Source organism: Lissotriton vulgaris, chromosome 5, assembly GCF_964263255.1.
Source record: "Lissotriton vulgaris chromosome 5, aLisVul1.2, whole genome shotgun sequence".
Classification (NCBI taxonomy): domain Eukaryota; kingdom Metazoa; phylum Chordata; class Amphibia; order Caudata; family Salamandridae; genus Lissotriton; species Lissotriton vulgaris.
Genome location: NC_141693.1, coordinates 272,229,826 through 272,246,538, shown reverse-complemented (window position 1 = coordinate 272,246,538; position 16,713 = coordinate 272,229,826). Strand labels below are relative to the sequence as shown.

Genomic DNA, 16,713 nt, shown 5'->3' with positions numbered 1-16,713 from the left:
ATGCCCAGACTTCCTCTTTCTCTTTGAGCGCCGAACTCCGATGCTCTGACCAATCACGACGCTGCTATCGAGGAGTCTGGAAGCCTGGGTGCATCCTGGTTCCTAACCTGCAGAGGAAAGACGGTGGCTTGTAACGGATGGCAACGGCACCAGCAGGGATTTTGTATGTTTTCTTTATTTCCCTCACCTACCCCTGCCCCTCATCCACTTTTCCTACCAGCCGCTACTGGGTGTGTGAGTGGCTGGGTCTGTGAGTGGGTGTGTGAGTGGGTGTATATGTGGTTGTATGGGTGGGTGGGAGTAATTTTGTGGGTCTGTAAGAAAGTGTGTGTGTGAGTGGCTGTATGAGTGTGGGTCTGTGAGTGATTTTGTTGGTCTGTTAGTGACTATGGGTGTGTGAGTGCATGAGTGGCTAAGTGGGTCTGTGGGTGATTGTGTGTATGCCTGTGTCTGTGTCTGTGTCCATATCCAGGGATCTGCCTTGGATCATGCAGGGGGTCACTGAGCACAGCTGAGAAAACCCAGACCCTCGAGCACTCAAACAAAAACTATTTTTGGACTATTTCTTGCCCATGAGGGGTCTCTCACAGACCCCTCCATCAGCCCCATGGGGTCAGGGTACCTCTACCCTGACCCCTTCTATAACTTTTATATTTTAATTTTCCCCTCTGGGAACCGAGTCCCAGTGCACAAAATGGCAGCCGCAACTTTCCTTTCAAATTGTGGCCAGCTAATCACGGCATTGCTGTTGGTGTGTGAATCCGCGTCTCTGGCTATACATTCATATTTTTACTTTTCTAACTTCACTACTGAACAGATTTACACCAAATTACCAACAGCTCTCGCTCTGAACCAAGATCTAGCTGTCTGACAAATTTGGTATAATTCCTTTCAGCAGTTCAGTCTGTAGTCATTTTTAAAATACCTATGTGAAAAATGCATGTCGAAAACGTGTTTTGGTACCCTGCGTTTTTCTTGACCCAAGCTCAATGGATCACCCCGAAACTTTCCAGACTGCAACTGAAGTGACTGACAAACTGGTTTTGAAAATTTTGTGAAGATTCGTCAAATGGCGCCAAAGTTATTAGCAACACAAAAAACGCCATTCTTTCGGAAACTAGGTCCTTACTATAACTACCTACTGGTGACCACTAGTAGGTAATATGTATATTTGTATGCATGTGTGTGTGTGTATATATATGTATGTATATAGATAGATATTTTGTTGGCACATGAATGTCCCCTGTAGTCATGCTCCAAGTGCCCAACTGTATATATATATATATTGGATCCTGGATTTTGATTTTGACCTCGACGTCACACTAAACTAGTGTGAGCAGGGGCCTAGCCTAATGTCCTGGACTTGTCCTGTGGCCTGGAGGAGATCGCCAAAAGCTCTCTCATTGATAGACATTGGTCTACTATCCTTGTAATGGGTTAGCTGTGGTGACAGCATACTGTGTTCTGTAAATTCCTTTTCATCTGTGTTACTGTAGTGGAGCCTACTGGCGCACTTGTCTAAATTTCTGCTTGTAGGCACTTACCCAACTCCTAACACTAACATCCTAAGTGTAAATTGTGTGTGTAGCCTAAGTGGTGCATGCATAGAGTTCGAGTCAACCAGAGAAATGAAAACCTTTGGAATCCACTTTCGATACCCCTAACATTGCCGTTCACGTAAGATGGAGGCAAGGATATTTTCCAAAACAGTAGAAGCATTTTGCTACTTTCCTGCTGCTGGAGGGAGGAGACCTAGACACTGAAGTGAGGGAAGAGAAAACAAGGTTCCTATAAAAGTTTGATTAAGCCTTTTGCTGGGCTAGCGAATACTTGCCATTGCTATCACAGAGTCAAATGCTAAAGGCGTTGTACTTGGCCTAGTTTGCAGAGCCATAGTAGGATGGACTTTGGACCTGACCTGCAAATGTCTTCAAGCCCCAGGATAGCACCTGCTTGTGGCTTCCTGAATGTGGCCTTATCTATCTATCTATCTATCTATCTATCTATCTATCTATCTATCTATCTATCTATCTATCTATCTATCTATCTATCTATCTATCTATCTATCTATCCTGTTTTCTTCCTTATTCCTCCTGCTGGTAGACCCCGTAAAGTTGGATTGTCATCCTGCTTTTTTTCTTTCAGTACATCCGCAATTGCCTGTATCGCGGCATCAATCCTCACCTTACGATGGTTCACTGCTCTTCCATTATTGCAATGCAGGATGCCCAAGCCAACTGTATCGCACAGGTTCCGAAGCTACGCATCAAGCCACCGCCTCTTCCTGAAAAAAAGGTGAGTCTGAATATGTTCTCCTTCAGACTGCTGTCACTGCAGGCTTGGTACGTGATTTGGATCGACAGAGCACAAGGCGTCTTTTTTTGTCGATGAATAGCAATATCATTTTATCTGTTTGGTTCTAAACAAAGTTCCTTGAGCCTATCAAGATGGTGTGCGCGAGAGATCCCAAAACCTGCCCAGTACAGCTATAAGGGAGGAGCTTGACATGTCTACTGGCTCCACTTGGGTCTAGTATCTTGGTACCTCCCGTGTAGTTTTTGGGTAGTCTGATTAAAAGCGAGTCTAGGGATGGCGTGTGTCCTTTGTTGTTCAGTGACTTGGTACTCACTCACTTTTGTTCCCACATAGCCAGCCTGCGTGTCCATGTGGAGTCTTGAACAGCCATTTTTCATTGACCTGGTGCAAGGTTGCAAGGTGAATGCAGAAGATGGATTGAAGGTTGGTTAAACTTACTTTTGACTCTCCTGGTTCTCCCACACCCTCCATCTCTTTATATCCTCCAGTTCCTCAAAGGTTTTTTTTTTCCTCATCCCTCCAGCTCATTTTTTTGCAACCTAAATCCCATAATCTCTGACCTCTGTGCCCTAACCACCTCTTGTGTACCCTCTTTAATTCTTGTCTCCTTTTACCGCTGTTACTCTCCCCTCAACTCCTTTATCACCCTCTTCACCCACTTTACCCACTTTCTTTTCTGAGCATGGTCTCCTTTGTCACACAGTTGCACATTCTCCTCTTTTCTCCTCATGTAGTTATCTGTCTCTCCCCATTCTTTCTTGTAGAGCCATATTTCTCTTTACTTTCTTTCTCATTCTTGCATCTCCTTTCTTCCATTTTTTTATCTTTTACATTTTGTGCGCTCTCACCACTTCCTTTCTTCTATATTTGTCTAAAACTCGTGTTACCGTTCACTTCGTTCTGTATTCCTTCCCTTTTCTTTTTTCATTTTAAATCTTCCGCTTGCCCCTTGTTTCTTCTCTTCGTTTCTCCTCCATCTTCTCAGCCCCGTCTACCTTCTTTTTCCGTTTCCCTCCAAAACCGGTTTCCTGCTGTTTGGCTCTCACCTGATTTTCTTTTAACCCTTTTTTGTTGCTGGTTGTTTATTTGTTGATTGTTGAAAACACTTGTGAACAGTTGATGGTCAGGTAAACCCGTCCCTCTAACCACAGTTACCCATCATGCTTCTGGAGTGTGGTTTGTCGACTACTTAAAAACAGGAAGTGTTAAGAGTCCAGATTAGGGTTTGATTCCTCGAAGCCGGGGGGTTTTCTCAGTATTGACCTAAAATACCAACCTCTAGCTGGAAAGCTATACAGAGAACGGCGAGGGTACGAGGGGGGTGGGGGTTGAATACACCATGCTGCAGAGATTAGCAAAATGCTGTGCATACCTAGGGTTAAACTGTTCAGAGTTTTTGTTCCGCGAGTCGACAGGGGAGGAAGTTCTTGAAGACTCAGTGTATTTTTGGAATGACAATTCGCCGTCAGTGACGTGCACTGTGCTTGCCTCCGTGAACTTGCCGGGGACCCCCTTCTCTGCAGCTTGGAGGGAACTTAGTAGTGCAGGGATGCTCTCAGCTGCAGGGCGAGATATGGCAAGCCCTTGATTGGGGTCCGAACATCTGCTGTGTAGAATGATAAAGACGCATTTCGCCTATTCTGACTAAAGTAGTGATTTTGTATGGATCTGTAACATAAGCATAACTTGCATTTATTTGTAGCACACGTTCACCCAGAAGGGTATCTTTGCGCTGAGTAACCGATGTTTATTGTTACCCAACTCAATGGTACTCATTTTATCGACCTCAGAAGAATGAAAGGCTGACCCCCGGGATTTGAACCTCTCCCCCTGAGGTCGGACACAGGCCCCTACTGTGGAAGCAGTTATGCAGTCGATATTGTCGGTGGAGTTTCCACTCAGTGCAGTATTTAACAGTTTAACATAATCTAGTGTTTATTACGTAAAATGCGTTGGGGTAAGTGGGATTGAGATCTTTGGATGCCTCAAACGGAGAATGGTTTGTACATGGTTCTGCGCCTTCCAGCATTAAACGGCTGTACAGTCACAAGAAGTTCATTTTGAAATTCTCTCAGAAGGTTACATCTTAATGATTATACAAATATTGTTGCTATTTCTATCATTGCATATCATATCATTTCACATTTTAGGAGTGTAGGATCTGCTTCTTATAGTTACCCCCACTTTTTGCTGATGAATCACTGTTTTTGACTTAGACTGGCTGGGATCCTTCTATCCAGGACCCCGGCCTTGCTGATTTCTCCTCTAAATTGTTGCATGTACTTTAGGTACACTCCAGATTGGATACTGGGGTACCCTTATAAGTCCCTAGTATATGGTACACCATGTACCCAGGGCATAGGTACCCCAGAGGCCTCCCATTGCCTGCAGCATGTATTATGCCATCCCTGGGAGACCATTCAAACCAACACCACAGTTCTGGTACTGCTACCTGTGTAAGGTGGTGAATGCACCCCTTACTTAGATATAGGCTACCTATATCTATTCTAAATCACTTCACATATAAACCTGTCAGTCACCCCTATGGCAGGCTCTAACAATCCTGAAGGCAGGGTCCTGGGTTTTGTGTGAGCGGGTGCCCCTACATGAGCAAAGCCCCTCTGCAGCCTTCGGAATTTAATCTCCGGGTTGTCTGTGATGCAGCCAAACCATATATGCTTAAGTGCTTTATAACCTCGCTGTAACTGCTAACTATAAAACGGCTGCTTAGAAACATGTCGTGTTTGGTGTCAAACACCTTGGAATCATACCTCCCACACCAGTAACTGGTGTGGGAGGAATGATTCCTCCCTTGTAGAACCACTACTGTGGGTCACCGATCTACCCGGTACCAGCTTTCTCGACCTGGGCATCACAAAAAGGATACGGCCAGCCACAGACATGCGTCTGCCCTCCTCCTCCTGCTGCTGAGCTGAGTTTGAGTAGGGGAAGGCTTGACAATAGGTTTCCTGTCACAAGGAGGTGTGACCACCTTCCAGACAGGATTTAGTGTATTGGGGCTGGGTGGCTGCACTCTGAGACTACCTGAAAGTCTGCACTGGGGGCACATTTGGTGTCCCTGTGCATAGTCCAGCACAAACCGTGCAGGAGTCATTTGCTCTGGCGCGAAACTGGACAAAGGACATGGGTGTAACCACCCCTCTGTCCTAACCCTCCCATAGGTGGGACCCCAGAGTTTTTCCAACTTTTCCAACCCCTTCCTTGGGTATAAAGTAGGAGCCCTGATAACAGGATTTTAGATTTTTCCTGGACTAAACTCTGCATACAGAAACCAAGTACTACGATCTACACTACGCTGGACGAGTGAAGAATCTCCCTTGGAATAAAGGAGTTACTCCCCTGCTGAAGCAGGCACCATAACGCATCTGACCGGTTTGCATCTCCCGAGCTCCTGAGGACTCCGAAGATTTCTGCAACACAGGAGGTGGGTTCCTGAGCGTCTATGAGGTCGATCTGCTCTCTTAGCAATTCTGAGACCAGTAGCCCTCGTGGGGACCGTGCAACCCGAACCCCTGTGCACTGTGTACTTTTGTAGCAGCATATGCTTTTAGGCAATCCCTGAGGCTGTGCTTTGGGCTACGTGTAGTCCTGACCCCGAGCAGTATTTCCGCTGAAGAATTCCGGCCTCCACTCCATGAGTGCTCCGTTGGCCTTTACTTTGTGATTCAGCTCGAGGTCCCTTCGCGATCCCTGGTTCGTTGGCCTGTGGGTCCCTGTGAAGGTAACTTTGATTTCTCTTGGGCTACCCTGGTTGCTCCAGACGTGCCCTGACTCCCCATAGCTTGGAGTCTCCAGGACCTTGCCGGTCCTCACTGTGACTTGTTTACTCTGCCCGCGTGGGTTGCATTTGCCATGGCTTTGTGATGTTCGATTCAGACACTGACCCATCCAGTCTTCTCACCTGAAGCACCGACATTGGAGGGCATTTGTCTACCAAGCCCCTGATCACCCTGAAGTGACCAGGGACTGAAGTTAGTGAACAGCATATACCAGGCCAACTTCTCACAACATTCTCTCTTGCGTTCCTTCCATCAAATGCCAGAGAACGACAACATTATTGGAAAGATGCCAGATTAGAGAAATCAGTTACACGTCACCAGCTTTACCTCTTAGGCCTCACAATCCTTTCTCCAAAAAGGGGATGCTGGAATGTGTGTAAGAGAACCAGACATGATTGGAAAGGTGCCAGATTAGAGAAACTAGTTATACGCCACCAGCTTTACCTCCTAGGGCTCACAATCCTTTCTCCAAAAAAGGGGATGCTGGAATGTGTGTAAGAGAACCAGACCTGATTGGAAAGGAGCCAGATTAGAGAAACCAGTTACATGTCACCAGGTTTATCTGCTAGGCCTCGCGTTCCTTTCTCCAAAAAGAGGATGCTGGGATGTGTGCAAGAGAACCAGACATGATTGGAAAGGTGCCGAATTGGAGAAAGCAGTTACACTAGTTATACGTCACCAGCTTTACCCTCTAGGCCTCAAGACCATGACCGTTCCTCTGAAATGAGGAGGCTGAGAAGTGTGCACTGACTGCCACTCATACCTTCTACACCAGCCGTTGCTGTAATCAAAAGCAGTTTGTCATTAAATGGATAGATACTATTGTATTGGGATACGGGTGCCTTTGATGGCAGCGCCCATAGCAGGCTGAAACTGTTAATCACGGAACTGGATTGTTATAGAGTAAACTCCATAGACCCACTGTGACTTGCATTGAAACCATCATATATTTCTGCATCAGTCTGAAAAGCGCCCTTTTGCATGGGCACAGGATGAGCCTTGTCAGTAGGCCCGAAATTATCATCTTTTTGATGCCAGATAATTCCAAAGATCCAAATTTGTTAGATGAAACATTGGAGCTGATTCCCCTAACCCAAGGTGGACCAGGCCCAGTTCCCCTTCACAGAAGCCATGTTGTTTGGGTGAGAAGCATCCAGTGTGGAAGAGTGAGATCCCGCATTCCAATGCAGGCTTCGTTACAAAGGGTAACATCTGTACTCTGGAAGAACTTTGAAGGTCAGCAACACGTTTTTGTGGGTCCCATTGTTGGGGGCCTTTTATGTGTTTGTCTTTAGAGTTGGCTGTGAGCTTGCATGTGTGCGTTTGTATGTGTTTTTGTGGATAATTGTGGGCGGATCTGTGGATGGTCTGTATGCATATGTAGTAGGACCTCTGGGAGCATGCACATTAGGAACCATCCTTGTGGGGATAAGACAACATGTTGTTGTTTTGATTGTAAAGATCTCTGTGTGAGCACTCTGTGCATGGTCATGTTTGTATCTAAACTTCGAATTTGGGGCGATAGTGGGCAGCTTAGAGAAGGGCATGTACGTATGGTCAGCCTGGGCAGTGAAAGGAGAGCCAGGCTGTTGTTGTTAGCTTGACAGTGTGGTTGTCATCGCCTGACTCATTCTGCCTTTGATGATTAAGGTAGAGCGCGTCCATAGCAGTGAGGGGTGCAGCACAATTATGTCCTCTTCCGTGCTCTTAATTGTCTTTACACAGCATCAGTAATGGGCTCTATGTACCCCAGTTCCTAAAACCCTTCCCTGCCTCCAGGCAGTTGCAGGAGACAGAAACAGAATGATGCATCATAGGGTCTTCGCTGATAGTCATGAATAGTAGACTAATTCCCGTGCAGTGTGCATCGACCCCAAAATACTTTAAATCCATAAATCTCAAGGTTGACCAAGAGTCCAACATACCTATTGCAGGCAAGCACTCGCCAGAGCCTATCAGAGATTACATATTCCAAATTGTTTTAGGACTGTTTCTCCTTGCAGAGCCTAGAACCTAACAAGGCAGACTAGTCTAAAAAAGAAGGAAAATTAAGCCAGATAGACCCTAACATTAGAAAAGCTTAAAAGACATCCTACACTTTGAGACTGCAGGGCTTTCATATCCTGTGACGCCTGCCTACTGAGTTGCCTTGGAAAGACCGCTCTTTTTTTCTGGTTTGTAAGATTGAAGTCTTGGGACACTGTGGATTTTTTTATTTTTTTAAACATTTTTATTCGGCAAAATAGCACATATAATGCAGACCTCTGAATCCCAGAGATAACTGCCGCATGAAAGACACCAAAAACAATGTCTCCACAATCCAGAACACAATATGATGGAACCCATCTACTATCAGTCCACCCAAAAGCTCAATAGCCACCATACCATCATCAATTGAGGGATCATAAGCTGCACATAAGGAAATGCAAGGAATGGGTAGGCCATTCGACAACTCTAAGTTACGACCCCGGTCAACCCGTGGGGGCTCCAGGTCCAGACCCCGATACTCCGCCCAGCGCTTCCATATCTTATAGTGCTTCCTAGAACATCCTCTAGCCTCAAAGATGGGGAGCTCAAGGCCCATATTAAAGTCTAGGCCCTTTTTCCAGGTTGAGACCGATGGGGCAGCTACCACCTTCCATGCTTTAGCTATATCTTTCTTTGCTAATGTGAAGCCTAGGAGCAGGAGATGGCGCTTATAGATGTTGCCCCCGATCCTCTCCATCACATGGAGAACTAATTTTGGGGAGTGCGGAAGCTCACATCCCAGAACCTCCGGGAGACAAGTTAGCACCCCTCTCCAGAAGCGAGCCACTGCCATGCAGTGCCATACAGTATGTATCAGGGTCCGCTCCTCCCGCCTGCATCGGAGACACTCCAGGGAAGCCACCAAAGCTACACTCCAGAGCCTAACTATGGTAAAATAAACCCGGTGAAGGTATTTAAACTGAATAAGTCTCAGGCGCATGGCAATAGCCGCCCCACGTGGGGAAGCCAGAGCCTCTGTCCAGTCCTCCTCCTCTTATTGGCCTACATCTCCCTCCCAGGCCTTCCGCAGACACTGCAGGGAAGGGGAGCAATGCATAATCAGAGATTGATAGATTTTGGAGATGGTGTGGTCAAGTAGGTCCCCCATAAAAAGCTTGGCTTCCACGGGACTAAACTCCGGCAATGAGTCCATACCCTCCAGACTGGGAGCAATTGCATGCCGAAACTGCAAATATTAAAAAAACTGAGTCTTCGGCATCTGGAAGGCTGTCTGAATGTCCTGGAAGGACTTCAGCACAGTGCCGTGCATAACATCTCCCAGCGTAGACATTCCGATGTTGTCCCAATCGCGGAATCCAGGGAGGTCCAGCAACTGGGGGAAATGGCCATTGTGCCACAGCAGAGTCTCTTGAGTCCGTCTGTTCCACCATCCCATCTTTCGCTCACTGTGGATGTTTTGAACGTACTTTTTGTACAGTTTTTTCATCAGCATTATTTCTCTTGACTCCATTCAATGTCTTTCATTCTGAAGAAGCTTTTCAGGCTTTCTTTAGCATTTTTTGTTATATTTTTCATTCCTCATGCTTTACTTTCTGGGAGGTAGTCCTTCTCTTGTGGGAGAAAAAAGGCTACTATAGGCCTTCGTTGTTTGTGTTATTGTATCTTACTCTACTAAGCCATCTAATTATTTATCCGAAATGTCTAAAAGGACACAGAAAGACAGGGAGGGCATTAGACTGAGAGCTAAACAAAAGGACATCTGGTCCGAAGACATGTAGAAGAAAGTTGACAGTCACCATGGAATGATCCACTAACTCTGCAATGCTGTCCTTAGTCCTGGTGGACTCTACCAGAGGGAGATCAAGAGAGGAAAACAACTCTGAGGAGAAAAAAGCACCACTGTACTCCGGTTTTGCCACATTGGCACTTTCATTTGACTTCAGTTATCTTGGTGCTGGTGAATGGAACCATGGAGAATGAGATCCTTATCGATTTCAAAGCCCCAGCATCACGAGGTGTCGGGTAAATCTTCAATATCAAAGCACCCAGTCTTCCCGCATGACGTCACAGACTCATGCAACATCAATACACACTGCTTTTTATCATTTAGCATTAGAACATCACTCGGTGTTGCACAAATCGACATTGAGGCACCTTTCATTGACGCATTCTTTTTAGCTAAAGATGAAGTGATGCTGAGAACACACTATCTTGGACACATAAAAACTTTACACCTTCAGGCTTCCTCATACCATCAGAAGACCCATTGCTGATGGCATTGAAGCATCTCCAGCTGCTTCCTCTTTCTGCTTTGAAACCAGTATTTGTGTGTAAATAAACATCTCTGTTGCCGATTCAGAAGAGACCTCAGTCTCTTCGATTTTCACCTATCCTGATGCCAATTTCTTCCATTGTGACGCCTTTCTTCTCCAGATACAATGAGGAAGATGAGCTCCCGCTCAAATGTGGACAAAAGAGGATCTCCATTTCTTGTTAGATCTTGTGAGGGCCCAGACAATGACACTTTATCTTGTTGTACTCTAACTTTGCTGACTGGCTCCACATCACAAGTTTCACTTGTTAAAGACATCTCAACTTTCTAAGACGTTCTGGCTCAGTGGGCTTGCAATCTGACCATAATAACTCGTATTGCAATATAATTTATAGTAGAGACACTTCAGACGATAATTCACATTGACCCTTTTTATTCCTTATCCCAGGTTTGCTGTATGTAGTAGAGGAAGAATCTCTTGTATCAGCCATGCCTAAGGAGTCCAGTCCACGGCTTATGAAAAAGTACATGCCTTAAGGTTCTGCTTTCCATAGGATGGACTCCAAGTTAGACCATGTAATATTGTCCGCTCTCAAGAAATGTCATGCATCAGTTCAGAAAACATCATTCCCATCTGATGGGGTAATAAGAGGATGGATTTTATTGATAAATAGATTGTGAAAAGACTCTGCAGTGTTGAAAGCTCTTGGAGAAAAGAGCTTTTTAGGGAACTTGTGCCTGTTGGAAAACATACATACATGTGTGAATGTTCTGCTGAAAGACCACAAACAAGACTTCTATAAAGTGGTTCAGGAAGGTCTTCTCCATGTCTAATTAAGTAATAAGCATGGTTATCAATTCTGCAGAGCTCAAAGTACTATGCTGTTGCCATGGCATGACCTTGAGAAGATCCTCTTGGTTTCTCCTTACCACCTTCATACTGGATGCCCAGCTGAAAATCCCAAACATTCCATCCTTGGGCAGTGATATTTTTGGAAAACATAGAGAGGAGCAAATGCAGTGAATATAAAAGGAAAGAAGCTTTCTGGCACAAAGATTGTTGCTCCTACCAGCACCAGAGGGCTTAATGTCCTTGATAGTTGTGCCGACCCTAACAGCAGCAACCACAGCACAGATATTCTTACAATCAAAGACAAGGTTTCAAAAATAAGGCTCGTAACCTTCCCCAATGTGCTGACTCACCAGGACCTAAGCTATCCAACCTTGGGTGAGGACTCCCTCGTCCACCCTCTTTAGTCTACTCCATTAAGGGGGGATCCTATTTATTCAAATGGAAAAGCTTATGCAGTCCGCAGAATGGTCAAAAGGCTATCAACGAGATGTCATCTTTCTGATCTAGCCTAACCTTGTCAAGCAGTGGTTTGCCTCAGTAAACGTCCACTTTACAGCTGTAATTGCATATAGAAAAGAAGCATCCTCAGATAACTTTATTAAGGTACCAGTTCCTAAAGATGTCTTGGAGGGTTTAAGTGAAGTCTTCAATCTAAAGACCTCCCTCTATCGGAGTTACATTTGTCTTCTCTATTTGAACCTATAGATCTGGCTTAATTGCAATGTATATTGTGTAAGACTGCCTTTGTAGAAATATTTGCTTCCGCACATAGACGTAAACACCTTAAATGGCATGTGGTTCGCTAACTCCAAGTCTTCCATCCTACAAGAGTACTTATGAGATCTGTCTTTTTTTCCTATGGTCATTTTAGAATTCCATTTTAATCCATCTATTATCTTAGCAGTATTTTTTTTAGCAACATTACTACTTCAGCAGAATGGCCTCAGCTTTCCCTATACATTAAGAGAGTTTAGCAGTTCAACCTACATAAGGCTAAAATACTGAGAAACTTTAACCAGTTGTCTATTTACTATGTTCCTTTGCTTGAGGCTTAGTTACTTCTAAACCATCTCTTTCATGCTCTATTGTCTTGTGCATCATTCTTTGTTTTCAACTGCTAATAAGTCACTTCCAGATAGGCCTGAAGCTCTTTCAACCAAACTGAAAGCAGTCAGCCAGCCTGGTTAATGAATGTTCCCTAATCACAGACCTTTAAAGCAGCAATCTAACACCAGATCTGACATTAGTGTGGATCTAGCTTCTTTTTGAATCGTTCTTCTATTAATTTACTTTTCAAATTTATTTTTCATTTCTGTAATTAATGTTCTCCTTTCTCGCTTATGGGAGAAAGCTGTGACAATTCAGGGATCGTAATGTGAATCTACTCTGTTTAAAGCTATCACAGAAGATCCTATGATGCAGAAGAAATGGTTACTTGTACTCCTCGTTCTGCCATTAAAGGAATCTTTGTCACTTGTCTCCAATGGGAATGCTAGACTCTTTACCCTCCTTGATGTTTATAGATTTAAAGTGTTCATCGGTCCCTACACGAAATGGAGACTACTTAGAGTTTGGCAGACAGGGTACTCCATCTCAAACATGACAGAGTATCCTGTCTGTCAAACCAACAGTCCCCGCTCTTTTAAGGGTCAGGAGGACCACCAGCTTTCTGTCATTGACAGAAGGCATTCTGTGACTGAGCAGGGGCTGTTGGAGGAAGGGCATATGCCAGCCGCCCTATTTAGGGTGGACAGTGTAAGGTCCTTTTTTCTTCCATCTCAGCCATCTTGTCTAGCTAACCAACAGGTACTCCATTCTATTAAGGGTCGGGAGGACCACCAGCTTCCGTCAGTGGAGCCCCCGTTGTCTCCGTTAGTGGAAGGGATTCTATAGCAGAGATGGGGCTGTTAAAGGAAGAACATTATGCCAACAGTGTGAGGTGCTATTGTCTGTCTATCTCTGTGAGGTAAAACCTGGTGTTGAGGGACCAAAACAAACAAATAATCACCCCCACACCTAGAGGAAAAAACTCCTTCGATAGTTATTTGTTTTACATCAATAAAATGGACTGTGACCGACCACCAAACTTTATGCACTTCAAATAAACCTTTATGTCGATGGCTCCTATCAAGATACACTTCTGAGCCAGAGGTGATCTTTAAATTTGGGAAGCAATATTCCATCAGGGTGGTAGACATCATATCCTCCCCCACCCAGATGGACTATACTTCGACCTTGAGGCCCTTAGTTTTATGTTTATGACTAATATGAAGATTCCTACAATGCAGTAACAAACGGCAAGAAAGGAAGCATTTCTTTTTGTACGTTGGAAAGGACGCAGAGCAAAAGTGATAAAATGATCACAGCAACAGTAATGATTTAAGCACAGTACCATGAACAACCTTTTTCCTAATTCCCCAATTTTCAAGAGCTGTTGGTGAAAAACAGACTCTTCTTTCCACTGCAGTATGTTGACATCTGTGCAGTACTTTTTTATTGGCCCCTTACTGTTTCCTCCAACTCTAGCAGCTGATTGTGGACATTGAAATCGTTCTCTTCGAAAATGTATTCGGGAGGGATGAAGAGGACAGCACTGGCAGTGACATCTACACAATATTATAATGAGCTTGTGCTACTCGCCCCCCTCCTCCCTTTCCTGACCTGTATCTATTGGTAGACTCTGGACTGTTCCATTGGACTAAGGAGGTGCTTTACAGCGAGAGCTAGTGATTACCACTGCAAAGAACAATTAATGACTTCTTTCTGATTCCTTCCTATCCAGCAGCTGGTGGTGGAGGCCGGGCTCTTCCATGGCACTGAGATGCTCTGCAAGACTGTGGTGAGCTCAGAAGTGAATGTCTGCTCTGAACCCATCTGGAACCAGAGGCTGGAGTTTGACATCAGTATCCGTGACTTGCCTCGCATGGCCCGCCTCTGTTTTGCCCTCTATGCTGTTGAGAAAAACAAGAAAGCCCGCTCAAACAAGAAGAAATCAAAGAATGCGGTATGCTGTTGTTTTACGTGCTTTACACCATATGGCCAATTTACAATCACAAATGGGATCAGAAGTGAGCATGAGAGGGAGAGAGGGAAGGTGGGGTAAGGAGGGCGAAAAAGGGAACTGTAACGATGAAAATAGTGACCAGAATTATATGCTTTGTTGATTTCTTGTTACAATCTATCCATGGCTGTCAGGATATGCTGAAGATGAAGTAACACAATTTGCCAGATTACAGAGCACTAGAGGAAGAAGCATTACATGCATACAGATTTTAAACCAGTAGAAGGCTGCCTACAAACGTTAAATGAAAGACATTTACTATATAGGTCTGATTTAGGCACACTGCAGTCATTTAGCAGTAGCATATTGAACTGTTGGAATGGAAGTGGCCACGCTTGTCAGACTGTGAAAGCATGCGTGCACAAGTTCATGTTGGTATTAACCAATATCTTATTGAGATGTTTGTACCAAAGGTAGAAAAATAAGACCTGGGCCACAGTTTCCTTGTCTGATTTCAAACACAGAGTTTAAATTTGGATCCGTAGATCTCCTACAGTCTTTGGGATTTTCCACACTTTCAACGTGTGGGTTCTCTGTCTCCAGGTGATAAGGACAGAAAACTACCTTAACAGATTTAAATGCAATGCTATATTTGCTACTACCATCCAAGCAGGCAGGTACCATACACTCTCAATTCACTCCACAGAACACGTGTATGCCTCATACCAGTTCCATTTTTTATGCTAACCATTGTGGATAAGAACCTGTTTCTTCCTCTTCTTGATATTCTTTAGTGGTCTCTAATCCCAGTACTTTTGCGACTTTCTGTTTTTCTAACCCTCTTGCTACTTCTTCCTTCAGATCACGTTCCTCATCAAGAAGTTCTCTGGTTTGAAATCATGCTTGTTATGTCACTGAATGTTTGAAGTTTGCAGAAGTGTGTTTGGGGTTGGTCCCTACAGTGCCAACCTGTACCCAGTGTGCTACCATAGAAACAAAGGGACTCGAGAAGTGCCTTACAAGTGTTCAGTGTAAGGAGTCACCTGTTTTGAAGGACACATTGTTCATGAGTGTACAATCAAGAATCAAGAAGTGGGTGCTGGTTCTCACCTACCAGGCATGATCTGAATTACGCTTTCTGCCAGTGACATAATGAGACACATTACCCAGAAACCTTCCCCCTCCAGAATGGAGAGACCTTTCGCTGACCCTATGCAGATGGTGCAGAAAACACTAGAGAATATGAAAACACAACAACCAGTTTACCCCTGGTCCCGGTTAAATTTGATTTTAATAGGACCTGTTTTCAAGTGTAAGAGGAAGTGCAGCAGTAACCAGGGTAGCCCTTGGGCGACAACACTGACCTCTCCACCATAGACTCGGTTGCACCATCATGTTGAGTCTAGCTCCACACCTAGGTAGACAGATATGGTGATGCTCTAGCTCTTCCCCAGCTGCCTCGGTGTAGGTCATCTCCGCCCCCAGCTGGCACCCCAAATACCTGATGCAGGGCCCCTTCCTTTAGAGTCAAAAGCTTCCCATTAACTTGATAAACCATAGATTATCTAATGTGTGGGATCCAAAACATTTCTTCAACAGCAAGAAGTAGATTTCTCCAACTATAAATAAGCTGTGTCTATGAATATGTAACTCAGCACAAAATATTACAGAACCCTTAAAAAAATCTAAATAAGTGCATGGAGCTGTCCTACAGTTCCAATTGTTTCCATTTTCTACTCTGAAATAGAAAAAATACACAAAACAGTTCCTTTGTTCATTTTGTATTGAGTAAGGAAGAACTGCATTATTGCTTTCACGCAGTCAACACAGCCTCCACAGTTGCATCTTACATCACAGTGGCACATATGGCGAAGGAAGGAAGTATACCTCAAACCCCTGCAAGCATTCTGATGAGGGCTTTATTATGGAGGAGAGCCAATTGTTTTTGATTTGAATGACGGTACCAGTTTTCTTCTTTGCATTTCTTTAAACCACATTAGGGATAAGAACATCTTTTATATGTCAGGTATCTGAATCCGATTGGAAAACATGACAGAAGTACTATTTGAGGAAAAATACATGCGATAATGAAAACAGTTCCATTGACAATCAGAAGTCTGCATTAGTGGAAGAAGCTTCTATCAGGATAGTGAAAGCACAAAGTTTTTTTAAGTGGGAACTTAAGATTATAAAATCTAAATCGAAAACCTCCTGTTCACAATAACAACTTGAGAGAAGCACAGAAGTAAAAAGCTTGAGCTTGATAACCCCGAAGAAGTTCTACAGAATTATTGGAAGCTACCAATGCTGACATGAATGAGAAATGTGCTGCTTGAACTGAGTAGAAAAAGAAGGGAATATATATAGATCGCTCCCGTAAAGCTAATAGACACTTTAAAGAGGCATATTGCTCCAAAGTTGAAACTAGAACGATCAAGGATCCCAGTCCCTTTAAAATGTTACCACCCCGTTTAACTGATGA

General features: G+C 44.3%; 1 protein-coding gene across 2 annotated transcripts in view; it reads left to right on the top strand.

Moving 5' to 3' along the window:
- Nucleotides 1-16,713, top strand: part of PIK3CD (phosphatidylinositol-4,5-bisphosphate 3-kinase catalytic subunit delta) — a 766,219-nt gene that overhangs the window by 400,463 nt on the left and 349,043 nt on the right. Inside the window, exons 7-9 of one of the 2 annotated variants that reach the window (XM_086921389.1) lie at nt 2,146-2,295; nt 2,650-2,739; nt 14,013-14,234. In XM_086921389.1, coding sequence (XP_086777515.1) covers nt 2,146-2,295; nt 2,650-2,739; nt 14,013-14,234 — 462 coding nt within the window. The remainder of the gene's footprint in view (nt 1-2,145; nt 2,296-2,649; nt 2,740-14,012; nt 14,235-16,713) is intronic. The other variant, XM_086921391.1, reaches the window with a different exon arrangement.